Genomic DNA, 15,573 nt, shown 5'->3' with positions numbered 1-15,573 from the left:
AATTCTTTAAAACTTGTGTCGTCGTAAGCTTTGATTTTAACGGATATTTCCAACTACTCCGGTGCACCTTTCAATTTTCCATAGATTTATAAGTTTCTAATTAAAAACTGGTAAGGAATAAGATACACAATTTGCCGCCGCCATAGCTTTCAAGAACACTTCCCTTGGTGATGCCATTTTTTGATTTCAAGATTGGAGTTTTTTCTGCATTTCTATCAATACAAAAACCTCAATTCTTGATCGCCCTAAACTTGTCAGAAACCTTAACCAATGAACTAGCCCCTCTGTCATCGTTGCAACAACTCCGCTCCTTCACACCATCCCAAATAACCATATCAAACCACCACAACATCCACCACCCATACTAGCAGCCCCAACAACCACTCTACAGTCACCTCTTTCCCTCTCGTCAACAACTCAATAATTATAGGTTTGTAGTTATTAGTTTTTTTTTTTTTTTTATTGCTCCCCCAAAAATTGCATATTGATTTTTTTTGTTTTTTGTATTTTTGTTTTCATCCTTCTTCTTTTAAGTTTTTATTTTCATCATTGAGCTTTTAATAAAAATTTTATTTTTTTTGAATTTTGTTCTTCAATTCTAATTTATAATATATTATACTTTTCAATTTGGTTCTTATTCTTTTTATTTCTAGTTTTTTAATTGACCCTTTTATGATTTTTTTTTTTCAATTTCATCCTTCAATCCAAGTTTATTTTATTTTATTGTTTTTAATTTGGTCCTCAATTTATATTTTTGTTTCTTTTTGCCCTTTTATATAAGTGTTATTTCTTTTCAATTTAGTCCTTTGATTTTGAATTTTCACATATTCCTTTTTTTATTTGGTCTATATTATTTGGAATTTTTTTTCCCTTAACTTTTTTTTTTTAAAAAGTTATCGGCTTTTAATCTCACAATTCAATTCAAATTTATAATGTGTTATTTTTTTCAATTTGATTCTCCATTTATGCTTGCATCCCATTAAAATCCAAATCCGATATCCACAACAAGAAGTAGAAAAGGACGCGTTATTTATTGGAAGAACATGTGGTGCTATGTTTTCTCGAGAATGCTTCGATAGTCAGAAAATCAAGGGCCACCATCCATGTGCATCCTAACACCTTTTTTCTTCAGTAAAAACAAATCCTCAAACTCCTCCTAATATCTTCTGGAGACCTACTTCTAACTTCAAAATCTATTACTATCCAATTTAGTCGGTCTTAAATTGAAATCAATGTTCTGAAAAAAAAAATATGATCTAGGCTTCGATCTATGTATAGTAAAACATCATGGTCTTTTTATTTCTTTATTAATTCTAATAATAATAATAATGTTTTTATTATTAATTTTTAATATACTAGTGCTTGTATAGCAAAACTGAATCCAACCTCTTGGATAATGTAGCTAGCCACCATAGCTTGAACACTAAGTGCAAACCCAATATTTGTTTATTCTTCTAGTATCTTAGTAACCAACTTCGAAAGCCCTTTTCTTTCTTTTTATTCCAATGACTTCGATTTTTTTCCGGTTACTTAGGTCAATAACTCGTACTGGTAAGTTTCCTGGATTTTCTTACGGCGCCCTGCTCCTGTGCTCAAACATGAAACTGAAGGTAAGATCAAGAAATTTGGCAATTAAATCTACCACTTAGCAATTTCAAGCTGGAACATGTATAATTCTACTTAGAAATCAGAAAACACCAAATTTCTACGAGTATTTCACGAATCTAGACGAAACCAACCGTGTGGTAAGTGTTGGCACAATATCCAGCCAAGCCCAATATTTTTTATTCCAATGACTTCGAATTTATTTCCGGTTTCTTTAGGTCAAGAACTCGTACTGGTAAGTTTCCTGGATTTTCTTACGGATCTTTTTCTTACACTGTAAAGAAGATGGACTTTCGGTGGAGAAAAAAGTGAAAAGACAAATGAAAGGGAAATCGCACGCGCATTGGGCAGCAGAGGCACCTTCCTGTCAAGAGCAGGGATTGGCCCCACACATCACAATTGAAAAGTATTTTTTTAATGAATTTTCAAACTATTAACTATTAAACTCTTATATTAAATATTATAAATTCCCATTGATTTTTTTTTTAAATAAACTTAACCACCAACCTATTAACTGGAACTAATTAACGAAAAAAAAAAAAAATTCATATTAAATTGAGTTTAGAATCTCAATCTTTAATATTTTGATGACAAACAGTTCAACTTTGATTTTTTCCCAATCTCAAAACACCAATTCGACTCCCATTACCAATATCTCATCTCATACCATGATGCTTAAAAATGTAGTAGTAATTATTTTATATTAAACTAATTTTAATATAATTATATAACTAGTTTAATTAATATAATATTGTATAATATAATCATGTTATTTATTGTATAATTAATATGAGTAATTTATAAAATTAATGACATAACATGAAAGTTTGAAGATATAATTTAAGGTTTAAATTTTACATTTTTAAAATCAAAATTTATTTATATTAATATTTTCAGTTTTATATAATAATGTTAAAATTTTTAGGTTTGCAAGCTTCTTTTCTTCTTCTTGTTGTGTCTTTAAAAAGAGACACAAAAGCCAACCATAGATAAAGAGACGTTGGTTTTTGTATGTAGATATGTAAAAATAGTATTTTAGTAGAAGAAAATGTATTTTAACTATTCGAACAACCGGACATTACTATTGTGCTTCTTATAATGATTCAGGAGTTGCTTAGAGTTCTTGAAAACGGGCATTTCTTTCTTTTTTTTTTGATAACCGGGGTGTCCGGGCCAGCTTGCGCGCACCACAACTAATCTCCGGGCCCACTAAACATCCTGCAAACCCAGTGAGCAGGTAAGGCACCACGAGGGTGACAGGGGTACTCTTTGAGGTTCGAACCCGGGACGTTCGCAAGGATTGAACTTGCAGTTTACCACAGCAGCTAAGCCCTCAAGTGTAGAAAACGAGCATTTCTTGCATTGATGGGTGTCTGCTACACATTTGTTTATGGCTTTTTATTCTTTTGTGTGAATAGCCCCTTATTCATAAAAGCCTTATGTAATGTTGAATTAATATGCATATCAAAAGATTAAAAACAAAAACAAAGAAAGAAGGTGAATATGCTTTGTGGGATTCAATAACTATTGCGTGTTGAAGACATTTTCAGATATAAGGGGTCCCAAAACAAGCGTGGTGGAAAACAGTAATCCTTTTGTTTTCACCTATATGAACATTCAACTAAAAATACTTTAAATGAGTTTGAACTATCCAAAAAACTGTAGCAAAAGTATTGTCCAAGTGTATTAATTTTACACGGTCATTAAGCAAGGGTTTCGTGTATAAAATCTTTCAAAAAGTTATATGGTTTACTGTAATTTTTCAATCTTTTATAATGTTTTTATATGATGTTAAAAATAAATTTTAAAAAATAAAAATAAAATATTAAAAAACAATTATTACTAAACTGAATCTATATCACATGTACACTTTGATTGAATGCTTTTTTTGTCGGACTTAGATTCTTCGTAATCTGCAAAAGTTTGCCTGGATTACTTTGATATTTATTTATGTTGATACAAATAAGCTGATCAATAAATAGTTTATGCGCGCGCTCTTGTCTAGACTTTACCTTTTGTTTTTTTTCGATTTCGTTGCGTCCAAATACAGTAATTTATTCTTCCATCTTCGATTTTTATGATTGTTTCTTTTTTTCTCCTTCGAAATGGCTAATCTTGAACCTTTTTTAATAGGTTGTCAAGAAGCATAGAGAAGGGATTAAAGTTCTAGGCACTTGTAGCTTTTCCTGAAAAAAGTTGTTGGTTGTGGTGGGGAAACCATCTATAATGTTTTTGAGGTGTTTTAAAAAACATATATAAAAAATAATATAATAAATTAATATAAAATAAACATAGAGATCATTTTTAGAAACTAATAAAAATCTAAATCATAAATAAAATATAATAAACTTCATATAAAACATAAAAAAAAAAAAAAATCGATGTTTTAGCGATGCTTTGATAGATAGAAAATAGAGAGCCACCGTTCATGGGCATGCAAAATGCCATTTTCAATCATTTTTCAACTTCAAAATCATTAGCTAGAAAATCGAGAGCTACCGTCCAAAATTTTGACTTGGTAATTTTTATAGGTAAAAATTAATCAAATTGAAAATAATCACTTTTAATTTTTAGTATAAAAACCTCAAACCCATTCTAATAGTTTTTATATACCCATTTTCAACTTCAAAATCTATTCTAATCCACTTTAAATGGTTTTAAATTGAAGTTAAAGTTTCGAAGCAAAAAACATATAGGCTTTGATCTAAATTTTACGATCATGGATTGGTTGTTCATGGACACTAATCAATTCAACTCAATCTTATGACTTATATTATATTCTTTTATTTTATTATTAATTAAAATAGATATAACATTTTTTAATTTTTGAACTCTCTTTGAACAACATTTCAGCAATAAAAACAGGTTATTTCAGATTTTTCACCATTTCATGTGTTATCAACATCTTAGCACAGACTCGAAGTCAAAGTAAATATTATGGAATCTTGATTACCAAAGCAGAAACGAGCAACAAAGATAAGTAACGTTACCTTGTCAGTTTCTTTTTGTAGTATTAAAACCTGTAGGGAAGTTTTGATCTGCAGCAATTGCACAAAAGGAAGATAAGAGTACTCAAAATGCCCTCTCTATCGATATGAATGTAACAAAATGATCTACTATGCTTCTGCAAATGTTATAGAACTCACACTTCGCGTCCCTAATTTACGATAAGGTTGTACAACAGGAAGTCCTAGGGGAGTTGTCCACCTCACTGGCTCATTTTCAGATGCGATAATCTGGTCAGGTAAAATGCAAAGAGAAAATGTAAACAGAATGTCAGTTGTTGGTATAGAAACTAGATAAAAAAAATAACCAAAAAAAGAAAATCAACATAAAGGAAAAACAAATAAATTGAGACAGACTCACCTTTGCACAATCCCCAAGCCAGTTCATGATACTTCGTGCAGCTTCAAACATCTCTCCTAAGGCAGTTAAGGTCACCTGATCAAGCAACAATATAAAATATTGTAAGTGACATGTTTTATGAAAAAGAGTAAAGCTAAGGAATTATGAATCATCACTGTTGGGATGCTCCCTTCACACCTTTGCAGCATAGCAAGAACAACCAAAGATATCTGAATCCTCTGTGATACCACGTTCCTTTAACCTCCTTTTGATCTGGTCTCTAGCACCACTGTAAGTTACACCATATACAGATGTCATCACTGTCTGTTTCACCAATTTCCTATCCACCTAGATGGAGTCAAACCACCATTAGTTTGAAAGTAAAAGAACTTATCCACATTGAAAAATGGCAAGGTAAACCCTATCTTTTGAATGGGCCAAAAAGAAAAGGAAAACCATGAAACAGTGTTGACCCAATAGTAACTAAGCAATCCCTTAGTGACAGGAGACCACTCCGATCAACAATCAAAGCATGCAGAAAACCTGGTTAATTAATTCTTTTGCACGCAATGCATCAGGAAAAACATCTGGATCTTTCTGCGCATCCCTCCGCATGATATCAAGTACTCTGCATCGCAAAAGTGCATGTTTATCACAGCATCCTTTTGCAGATATCTGCTTGCTTCACATCCAGAAATGCACTACAGAAATATAGGATTGAAAAAGAAAAATTCTTGTAGAGGCTTTACAAATTTGGCTCCAATCAAACATGTCCAATAAACACTACAGGACTTTGACTACTGCACATGAAGGGCTAACATATGGATCTGGTCATAGGCCATGAAATAAGAGCATTGCTGACTAAAGTTTTGCTTTGATTGAATTGAAACAAATTAAAGTTCCTAATTTAAGCAGAAATATTAACCTACGATTGGATATTACTACTTCATTACAAATGCCTGGATTTCCTTGAAAGCCAGAGAACTCGGCTTCTTTTAGTTTTGTGAGAGTAGGGCTTCCAAACTCTTAGTCTTTGGGATGATAATGTTCTTTGCAGATTTCTATTCGATCCAATACATGCTGGTAGGTATGTTTCAGAAAAACTGGGACCCAATTAGGAAACATTTTTGGTTTATATCCCTAGGATCATATTTGCAGGTCATCCTATTAAGAGTTGTTTATAAATCTAAAAATTCAGATTCTGTCCTCATGTAATTAAATGGAACTTCAGATTTAAAGAAGGGTATCCCTTTATTAAGCTCACTAACCAAGAGTTTCCACAATTTTCAGCACAAGTTTTTTAGTTTCTCAAAAAATCTGAGTGTTTTCAAATCTTCGACCTAATCTTTAAATCAGTCTGAGTAAAAACAACCAGCTCCATTGGTTTGCTTCAACAAAAGCTCATCTTAGGTCAAATCTTTTCTACTGTATCATGAGGAAACCCCTTACCTAGCGGCTGTTAACATGTAATTAGTTGAATTAGAGGGTAGTTTTCTATATATAAAAGACATACTCTATAGGAGTCCTGAAAGGATATACATTGCAGTATTCCTTTCAGAATAGGAAAGATGTAACAAACATATATATTTGCCTATATAAGGCATCCCTCCACAGGAGAAGAAGAAGATGCAGTGGATACATCCAACCCTAAAGCCTTAAAAGTAACATGGTATCAGAGCAAGGTTGAAAGCTAAAATCTTCCTTAAACTTTTCGGCCGCCACATTAATCTTCTCCTGGGAATTGGTCTTGAAACAAGAGACCAACCATGGATGACACAAATACTTCTATTATCCCTATAAACCAAACTTCATTTTCTGCTGAAACACCTAACCTAAACACCTTACCCTTTGGATTTAAATTGAATGAGACAAACTTCAAAATCTGGTCACGTATGCTTGAACTGCATGCTGCTGGATTGAACAAACTTGGCTACTTAACTGGGCAGAATGCTAGAGTGGAAGAAGGAAATTCAGGTTACTCAAAGTGGTGCACTGAAGATGCAGTGGTACGAGGATGGTTGTTGAAAACCATGGAGCCTCATCTTATTGGTTTATTTATAGACCTGTCATCAGCCAAGGAAATCTGGGATAGTGTCACTCAAACCTTTTATGATGGGGCTGACGAGTCACAATTCTATGAGCTACGCTGCAAAACCACGAGGACGAAACAGAATGGGTGTCCAGTTAACTTGTATTACGCAGAGCTGAATAGTATATGGCAGGAAATTGACAAGCGACGACCAATTAAGATGATATGTGCTGCAGATCTTAGAACCAGACAAGAAGAAATTCAAAAGGACCGGATCTATGACTTTCTTGCAGGTTTGGATGAAGTTTTTGATTCAATACGCAGTGATCTCCTTCGAAAAAAATCTGTTCCAAGTATTGAAGAGTGCTTCAATACAATTCGACGGGAGGCTCAGCGACAAGTCACCATGCTGGGAGCAAAAAACACTGGTGAAGGTTCATCAATTGCAATGATTTCCAAATCCACCACCCCTTCTAACATGCGCACTCTTCGAGCTATTGAGGAAGCAGAAAAAGACAAGTTGCGCTGCAGCCATTGTAATGGAAGTCGCCATACTAGAGACACTTGTTTTGAGATTCATGGCTACCCTGACTGGTTTCTAGAAAAACGGAAGCAAAGTAAAGCAAGAAGTAATAAACGTCCAATCCAAGGAAAATTAACCACTGCAACAGAAATTCCTTCCAGTTTTGCTGCCATGGCAATAAGCAAAAAAGACCACACTAAACCGGATGAATTACTCTCCTTAGCGAAAACTGACCAGACTTCAGCGACAGGTAAAACTGGAGTGGTTTTGTCGACATCCACGGTTCATGATATAGGTTGGATCATTGACTCGGGTGCCACAGATCATATGACGTATAACAAATCATTATTTCAATACATGACTCCCCCGTCTAAGGAAAAGGTCATGACAGCCAATGGGGAGTCTACCCCAGTCATTGGAGCAGGATCAATTGTTCTCACTCCTGATCTTTCACTACATAATTGTTTACTTGTCCTTGCACTTTCAAATCATTTACTGTCTGTTAGTCAAATTACAGAAGAATTGGATTGTGTGGTATTAATGTTTCCCAAGTTTTGCTTACTTCAGGATATCCGGACTCAATCGATCATTGGACGTGGTACTAAGAGGAAGGGGTTATACTATGTAGATGACGTAGCTTCAGGTCACGTCCATCAAGTTCAGAGTCACAATGGTAATAATCACAAGAAAATTTGGTTATGGCATCGTCGGCTGGGTCATGCATCCTTTGGCTACTTAAAAAAATTATTTCCTTCCCTCTTTGATGACATTCCGGATCCAAGTTCCTCTCTTAAGTGTAATGTTTGCATCTTGGCCAAGAGCCATCGAACTTCATATCCTGTAAACTTGAATAAAAGAACAAAGCCTTTTGAATTGATCCACTCTGATGTTTGGGGACCTGCTCCAATTACTTCCCAATCTGGAATTCGATGGTTTCTTACATTTGTCGATGATTGCACCAGAATGACTTGGTTATATACTATGCGACACAAGAGTGATGTGCGTAATATATTCCCAATTTTTTATCGCATGGTGTGCACTCAGTTCTCCCTGCCGGTGAAGATTATTCGATCAGACAATGGTGGAGAATATCTTAACTATGAACTCTTGAGTTTCTTTCAAAACAATGGTATTCTCCATGAGACTACTTGCCCACGCACTCCACAACAAAATGGTGTGGCAGAACGCAAAAACAGGAATATTCTTGAAACTACTAGAGCTCTTCTCATTGGTGTCCATGTCCCTCAACATTATTGGGTTGATGCAGTAACCTATGCTGTGTATCTCATCAACCGGATGTCATCCCAAGTCCTCTCCTTCAGCACTCCCTTGCAGACTCTCACTCAACACATTCAGATTCCATCCCTCCTACACTTAGAACCCCGTGTGTTTGGATGTGTAGCTTATGTTCACCTGCAGAAAACTCAACGCACAAAACTGGAACCATGCGCAGTACGGTGTGTCTTTCTTGGTTTCAATCCTCACCAAAAGGGATACCGGTGCTACCATCCTTCTTCTCGCCAGATGCATGTCAGTATGGATGTTACCTTCTCTGAAACATAATATTTTTTCCATATGAATCCATCCAGCTCTAGTCCTCAGGGGGAGCTGCAATATGATGCCTACAACTGGATTGATCTTCAGTTGGATTCAGGGGAAGGAAACACAGATTCAGGGGAAGGAAATACGGAGCAGCAACAGTCAACTTCAGGGGAAGAAATGGAAACCAGTACACACACAATTAGTAATGTTGGGGAAGGAAATACAGAGCCCATCTCCAGAACAACTGCAACGGGCAATGCAGGGAAAGAACACATAGAGTACAATACACATAGCAGCAGTGATGCAGAAGAAGAATACATGCATGATGAAATAACCCCTTCCTCTCCACAAATCCATGTTCAAGATCGATCGGATATCCATGAGGTAAGTGACACTGAAAGCCCTTCCTCTTTCCCTTTATTATCTGCCCCATGCTACTCTCTCCCTCCTAGATAGAACCGTGGAAAGGCCCCTGACAGGTACTCACCGAATGGAAAAGCAAAATATGCAATCACACAGTATGTCTCTACACACAAACAACCTCCACAGCATCAAGCCTTCATAAGTGAGATGGCGAATATAAGAATACCTACAAAGGTTGAGGATGCCTTACAACACCCGAAATGGGCAGAAGCAATGGAGGCTGAAATGAGTGCATTACAAAGAAATGACACATGGAGTATTGTATCACTCCCTCCAGGAAAAAAACCTGTGGGCTGCAAGTGGATATTCAACCTCAAACATAGAGCAGACGGCACAATTGATCGGTTCAAGGCAAGGCTAGTAGCAAAGGGGTACACACAATCATTCGGCATTGACTATCAAGAAACTTTTGCTCCAGTTGCAAAAATGAACACTATCAGAGTCTTGTTGTCTTTAGCAGCAAATTTCAGTTGGCCTTTGAAGCAATTTGATGTGAAAAATGCATTTCTCCATGGGGATCTGGAAGAAGAAGTCTATATGCAACTTCCACCTGGGTTTAACAGCTCACAATCTAGTGGAAAAGTGTGTAGATTACGAAAAGCATTGTATGGCTTGAAGCAATCGCCAAGAGCATGGTTTGGGAGATTCACAGAAGCTATGAAACGAATTGGTTATCACCAAGGTAACTCTGATCACACTCTATTCATCAAACAGAAGAATGGTAAAGTTACACTGCTCATTATTTATGTAGACGATATGATCGTAACTGGTGATGACACATATGAAATAAAAAAGCTACAAGAATGTTTGTCTACCGAATTCGAAATGAAAGATTTAGGAGGACTGAAATATTTTTTGGGAATTGAAGTTGCAAGAACTAAAGATGGTATATACTTGTCACAACGAAAGTATATACTGGACCTATTATCTGAAACGGGTATGCTAGAATGCAAACCAGTAGAGTCTCCTATTGTTCAAAATCATCGATTGGCCATTCACCCAGATCAGGTACCAATAAACAAAAAAAGATACCAGCGATTGGTAGGGCGGTTAATTTATTTATCTCACACTCGTCCAGACATTGCCTATGCGGTTAGTGTGGTAAGTCAGTTTATGCATGCTCCAAGTGAAGATCATATGACAACTGTAATGAGAATTCTGAGTTATCTAAAAGGGGCTCCAGGAAAAGGATTGACATTTAAAAGACATGGAACTATGGAAGTGAAAGGATTTACTGATGCAGATTGGGCAAGAAATCTCACTGACCGGAGATCCACCTCTGGCTATTTTACATTTGTTGCAGGAAATCTTGTCACATGGCGAAGTAAAAAACAAAATGTGACAACAAGGTCCTCAGCAGAAGCAGAATAGAGAGGGATGGTACATGGAATATGCGAACTGTTATGGCTCAGGACCTTACTCACAGAAATAGGTTTTGAACCCAAAAACCCTATGTTACTATACTGTGACAATCAGGCAGCACGAGAGATAGCTAATAATCCAGTACAACATGATCGAACTAAACACATTGAGGTAGATCGACACTTCATCAAGGAAAAGTTACTTCTAAAGTTAGTGGACATCCCTTTCGTCAGATCAAGTGAGCAACTAGCAGATATTCTAACCCATGCAGTCCCTGCAGAAGCTCTTCATAAGTCTCTAGACAAGTTAGGCTTAGAAGATATCTTCGCACCAACTTGAGGGGAAGTGTTAACATGTAATTAGCTGAATTAGAGGGTAGTTTTCTATATATAAAAAACATGCTCTATAGGAGTCCTGAAAGGATATACAGTGCAGTATTCCTTTCAGAATAGGAAAGATGTAACCGACATATATATTTGCCTATATAAGGCATCCCTCCACAGGAGAAGAAGAAGATGCAGTGGATACATCCAACCCTAAAGCCTTAAAAGTAACAGCAGCTATTCCCGAGTAGACATCTGCAGGCTTCTCTCCTGCAACTAGATTAACATCAGCTGCTCCCAACTGTTCAAGATTCCAATGATTTAACAAAAGCAGAGGGATTCAAAATATAATCAAATGCATTACTTTCCTTTTTCAAAATAAAACACGAAGTTCAAAAAATAATAGTTTGCAGACCACTTCTAAAAAACACGACTTGAATTCAACAATGATTGGCATCACCATGATGGAAATAAGTGAAACTTAAACAATACAGTTTACGTAAAGAAACAGAAACAGATTTAAGATGGCAGAGTTGAGTAGAAAGATCAATAATATTCATTAACTTCAAATGCCTATATATAGGCTTACATAGAACTTGAAATGCTTTAAAACTCTCAACAGACTTGAGAGATTATTGGAATTGAAATCCTAGACTAAGCAGAATGCTTCTGCTGCAAATCCTGAAGGAAATAAACTGTTATAGAATTCAAATATTAAAAAACTGATCTTAATCTTATCTATCTAAAGGCAAAATCTCATAATTCTAACACTCCTCCTTGAGACTTGCCTTAGACAAACCAAGTTTCATCCTTAGAAATTCCAGTCTTGATCTAGGAAGAGCTTTAGTCATTATATCAGCAAGTTGAACATCTGTTGGACAGTAGTGTAGCTTTATAAGCTTGTTCTTCTCAGCTTCTCTTATAGAATGAAACTTCACATTGATGTGCTTGGTTCTGCCATGTTGAACCGGATTTAGAGCAATAGCAATGGCAGATTTATTGTCACAATGAAGCTCAGTTTGTGAGCTTTGTTCTTGACCCAAATCAGCAAGCAATTTGTTCAACCAAATTGCTTGATTTGCAGCAGCTGCCATGGAGATATACTCTGCTTCAGCTGTTGATTGTGCCACCACCTCCAGCTTCTTTGCATTCCAATAGATTTCACCTGAACCAATATTAAAAACATACCCAGAGGTGCTCTTCATGTCATCAACACTCCCTGCCCAGTCACTATCTGCATAACCAATTAGTTTTACTCCTCCTGTCTTCAAGTACCAAATGCCAAGATCAGCCGTTCCTCTGATGTACTTCAACACCCTTTTAGCAATTCCCATGTGAATATTGCTAGGTGAGCTCATGAACCTTGACAGCAAACCAGCTGGAAACATTAAGTCAGGTCTAGTTGCTGTCAAGTATAGTAAACTGCCCACCAGGCTTCTAAATCCACAGGGATCTTCAAGTTTCTCACCATCATTCTTTGAAACTTTCTCATTTTGTGCTAAAGGAGTTGCTACTTCTTTGCATGAATCAAGTTTGAACTTCTTGAGTATATCAACAGCATATTTCCTTTGTGAAACAAAAATACCCGAACTACATTGATGTATTTCCATTCCAAGAAAGTAGTTCATAATGCCAAGATCAGACATTTCAAAAACATCTTGCATTTTAGTTTTGAACTCTTCCAGTAACTTTGCATTGCTTCCAGTAACTAGCATGTCGTCTACATAGAGTGATATCACCAGCTGCAAACCATCTTCATCTTGTTTCAGATATAGTGTAGCTTCATTTTCACTTCTTTTGAATCCTAGTTGAATCAAATGAGTATCAATTCTGCTATACCAAGCCCTTGGTGCTTGCTTCAAACCATAAAGAGCTTTGTGTAGCTTGTAAACTTTGTGTTCATCACCACCAACAACAAAGCCTTCTGGTTGCTGAACATAAATTTCTTCAAGTAGTATTCCATTTAGAAAAGCAGACTTCATATCTAAATGATATACTTTCCATCCTTTTTGTCCCGCAAGAGCAAGTAGGAGTCTTATTGTGTCATGCCTAGCTACTGGTGCGAAAGTGTCTCCATAATCCACTCCAGCAACTTGAGCAAAGCCTTTAATAACCAATCTAGCCTTGTGTTTGAAGATTGAACCATCTGGATTGAATTTGGTTCTGAAAACCCACTTCACTCCAATTTCCTTTTTATCTCCAGGAAGTTCAGTCAATCTCCAAGTCCCATTTCTTTCAATGGAATCAATTTCTGATTTCATTGCTTCAATCCAAGCTGGATCTCCTGCAGCTTCAGAGTAATTTGTAGGCTCAGCATGTACAAGATTACATCTTTCATACACATCAGACAATTGTCTAACCTTAAGTACTGTTGTATCTGAAGTTGCTTCAATGGCTTGTTGATCTTCAACATAACTACTTTGTACTGGTGATTCAAGTGCAGTTGTGATAGTCTATTGAACTCCTTTTAAATCCCAATTCCAGCAGGCATTTTCATCAAATTGCACATCTCTGCTGACCTGAATTTTGGCTGAATTCAGATTGAAAACTCTGTAACCTTTTGATTCTAATGCATATCCCATAAGAATCCCTTTCTCTGCTCTAGCATCCAGTTTTCCTCTCTTGGCAGATGGAACATGAAAATAGCACAATGATCCAAACACTTTTAAATGTTTGGCAGTAGGCCGGACTCCAGACCATGCCTCCAATGGTGTTTTGTTTTGAACAGACTTGGTTGGAAGTCTATTAAGCAAGTATACTGAAGTATTTACTGCTTCAGCCCATAGAAACCTTGGCAACTTCTTTTCAAACAATATACATCTGGACATCTCCATCATTGTTCTATTCTTCCTTTCAGAAACTCCATTCTGCTGTGGAGAGTAAGGAATCGTCAGCTGGTGTACAATCCCAGCTTCTAAACAAAAGGCATTAAACTCCTTCGAAATATACTCTTCACCATTATCAGTTCTCAACACTTTGATCTTCTGACCACTTTGAGTTTCAACCATGCTTTTGAAGTTTTTGAACATAGATAGATCTTGTGACTTGTGTTTCAGAAAATAAATCCAAGTCATTCTACTGAAGTCATCAATGAATAATATAAAATACACATTATTATTCAAAGAAGTTGTGCTCATAGGTCCACATATGTCTGAGTGAACCAGCTCCAGCATGTGTGTTGCTCTTTTGGATATACTTTTAGGAAATGGTTGTCGATGCTGCTTTCCCAGTTCACAACTTCCACATGTATGAGCAGTAACATGAATTGCAGACATGTTTTCTACCATTCCAGTATCATACAACAACTTTAATGAATTAAGATTGTAATGACCGAATCTTTTATGCCAAAGAATGCTTTCATCAATCTTTGCACTAAACACATGTCCATTAACAGCATCAAGCTTCAAATAAAAGCTATTACCATCCATTTTGATTTTTGCTATCTCTGAATTATGTGTATCAGTGATAAAGCAAAATTTCTCTTTAAAAGAGACTTCATAACCATTCTTGAGCATTTGTGCAACACTAAGGAGATTTTGATCTAGTTCAGGAATGTAAAGAACATTTGTGATGGTTTTAATACCTCTATTTGTGCTGACTGCAACAGTTCCTTTCCCCTTAGCTTGCACAATATCTCCATTTCCCAGCTTAATCTTCTGTTGAACTGATTTGTCAATAGAGGAGAAAATTGACAGAAATTTAGACATGTGACTTGTGCAGCCACTGTCTATAAGCCATGTATTCAGTTCAGAGGTATTGCTAGCTTGTGTTGCCATAAACAAATGCTCCTCCTCATCTTTGCTTTCTTCAGATACATTTGCTTGTTGTTGAATTTGTTGCTGAGGTTATCTCTTCTTGATTCTGCAATATTTCTCACTGTGACCGAGATTATACAAAATAAACATTGAAGAGAAGGTTTCCCCTTAAACCAGCAATCTTTCTCAGTATGGTTAGTTCTTCTGCAATAAGAACATGGTGAGAAAGTCTGTCTTTTTAAAGGTATACTTGATTTCCTTTTAGCATACTTGACAGGTTTGTTTCTTGGTAGATTACCAGCACTCCTTTCCCTGTTGTTTGCTTGGAAAGCTCCTTCAACTGCCTCATCATCTCTCATATGAACTCTTTGCTCCTGAATATGAAGTTTGCTAATTAACTCAGCAATAGTCAGACTTTGCATATCGCAAGATTCTTCTATTGCTGAGATCTTAGCTTCAAACTTTTGAGGAACAGACATCATAAGTTTTTCTACTACCTTATGATCTTCAAATGTGTTTCCAAGAAGCCTCATTTGATTTACAACATCCATTAATTTGCCAGAATAATCTTTGACAGATTCATTGTCTTCCATCTTCATCAACTCAAATTCCCTCTTAAATGCAAGAAGTTTAATTGCTTTGACTCTGCTGCTGCCTTCAAATTCA

General features: G+C 36.1%; 2 protein-coding genes across 2 annotated transcripts; one reads left to right on the top strand and one right to left on the bottom strand.

Annotated features, from left to right (window-relative positions):
* Positions 1-4,451: 4,451 nt before the first annotated feature.
* On the bottom strand, positions 4,452-6,287 carry LOC118030119 (DNA-directed RNA polymerase 2A). Its single transcript, XM_035034115.2, has 5 exons — positions 5,494-6,287; positions 5,149-5,298; positions 4,972-5,046; positions 4,752-4,841; positions 4,452-4,643 (listed from the first exon to the last, which is right to left on the bottom strand). Exons 1-5 carry the CDS (start codon positions 5,563-5,565, stop codon positions 4,512-4,514), a joined length of 519 nt encoding a protein of 172 aa, XP_034890006.2. The 5' UTR covers positions 5,566-6,287; the 3' UTR covers positions 4,452-4,511.
* A 303-nt stretch (positions 6,288-6,590) lies between these two features.
* On the top strand, positions 6,591-8,420 carry LOC140954824 (uncharacterized). The gene is made up of 2 exons (XM_073405615.1): positions 6,591-7,752; positions 8,070-8,420. The coding sequence occupies exons 1-2, from the start codon at positions 6,717-6,719 to the stop codon at positions 8,105-8,107; spliced, it is 1,074 nt and encodes a 357-aa protein (XP_073261716.1). The 5' UTR covers positions 6,591-6,716; the 3' UTR covers positions 8,108-8,420.
* The last annotated feature ends 7,153 nt before the right edge of the window (positions 8,421-15,573 follow it).

The sequence above is a fragment of the Populus alba genome, chromosome 17, assembly GCF_005239225.2.
Source record: "Populus alba chromosome 17, ASM523922v2, whole genome shotgun sequence".
NCBI classification, from domain to species: Eukaryota; Viridiplantae; Streptophyta; class Magnoliopsida; order Malpighiales; family Salicaceae; genus Populus; species Populus alba.
Note: the sequence above shows the minus strand (reverse complement) of the source record. Positions and strands in the feature narration are given on the sequence as shown.

Coding starts and splice junctions, on each gene's coding strand:
- LOC140954824 (XM_073405615.1), top strand. CDS start 6,717: ATGGATGACACAAATACTTCTATTATCCCTATAAACCAAACTTCATTT. Junction 7,753..8,069: donor TGACCAGACTTCAGCGACAG/GTAAAACTGGAG, acceptor TGCTTACTTCAG/GATATCCGGACTCAATCGAT.
- LOC118030119 (XM_035034115.2), bottom strand. CDS start 5,565: ATGCGGAGGGATGCGCAGAAAGATCCAGATGTTTTTCCTGATGCATTG. Junction 5,299..5,493: donor CAAAAGAATTAATTAACCAG/GTTTTCTGCATG, acceptor GACTCCATCTAG/GTGGATAGGAAATTGGTGAA. Junction 5,047..5,148: donor GTTCTTGCTATGCTGCAAAG/GTGTGAAGGGAG, acceptor TTGCTTGATCAG/GTGACCTTAACTGCCTTAGG.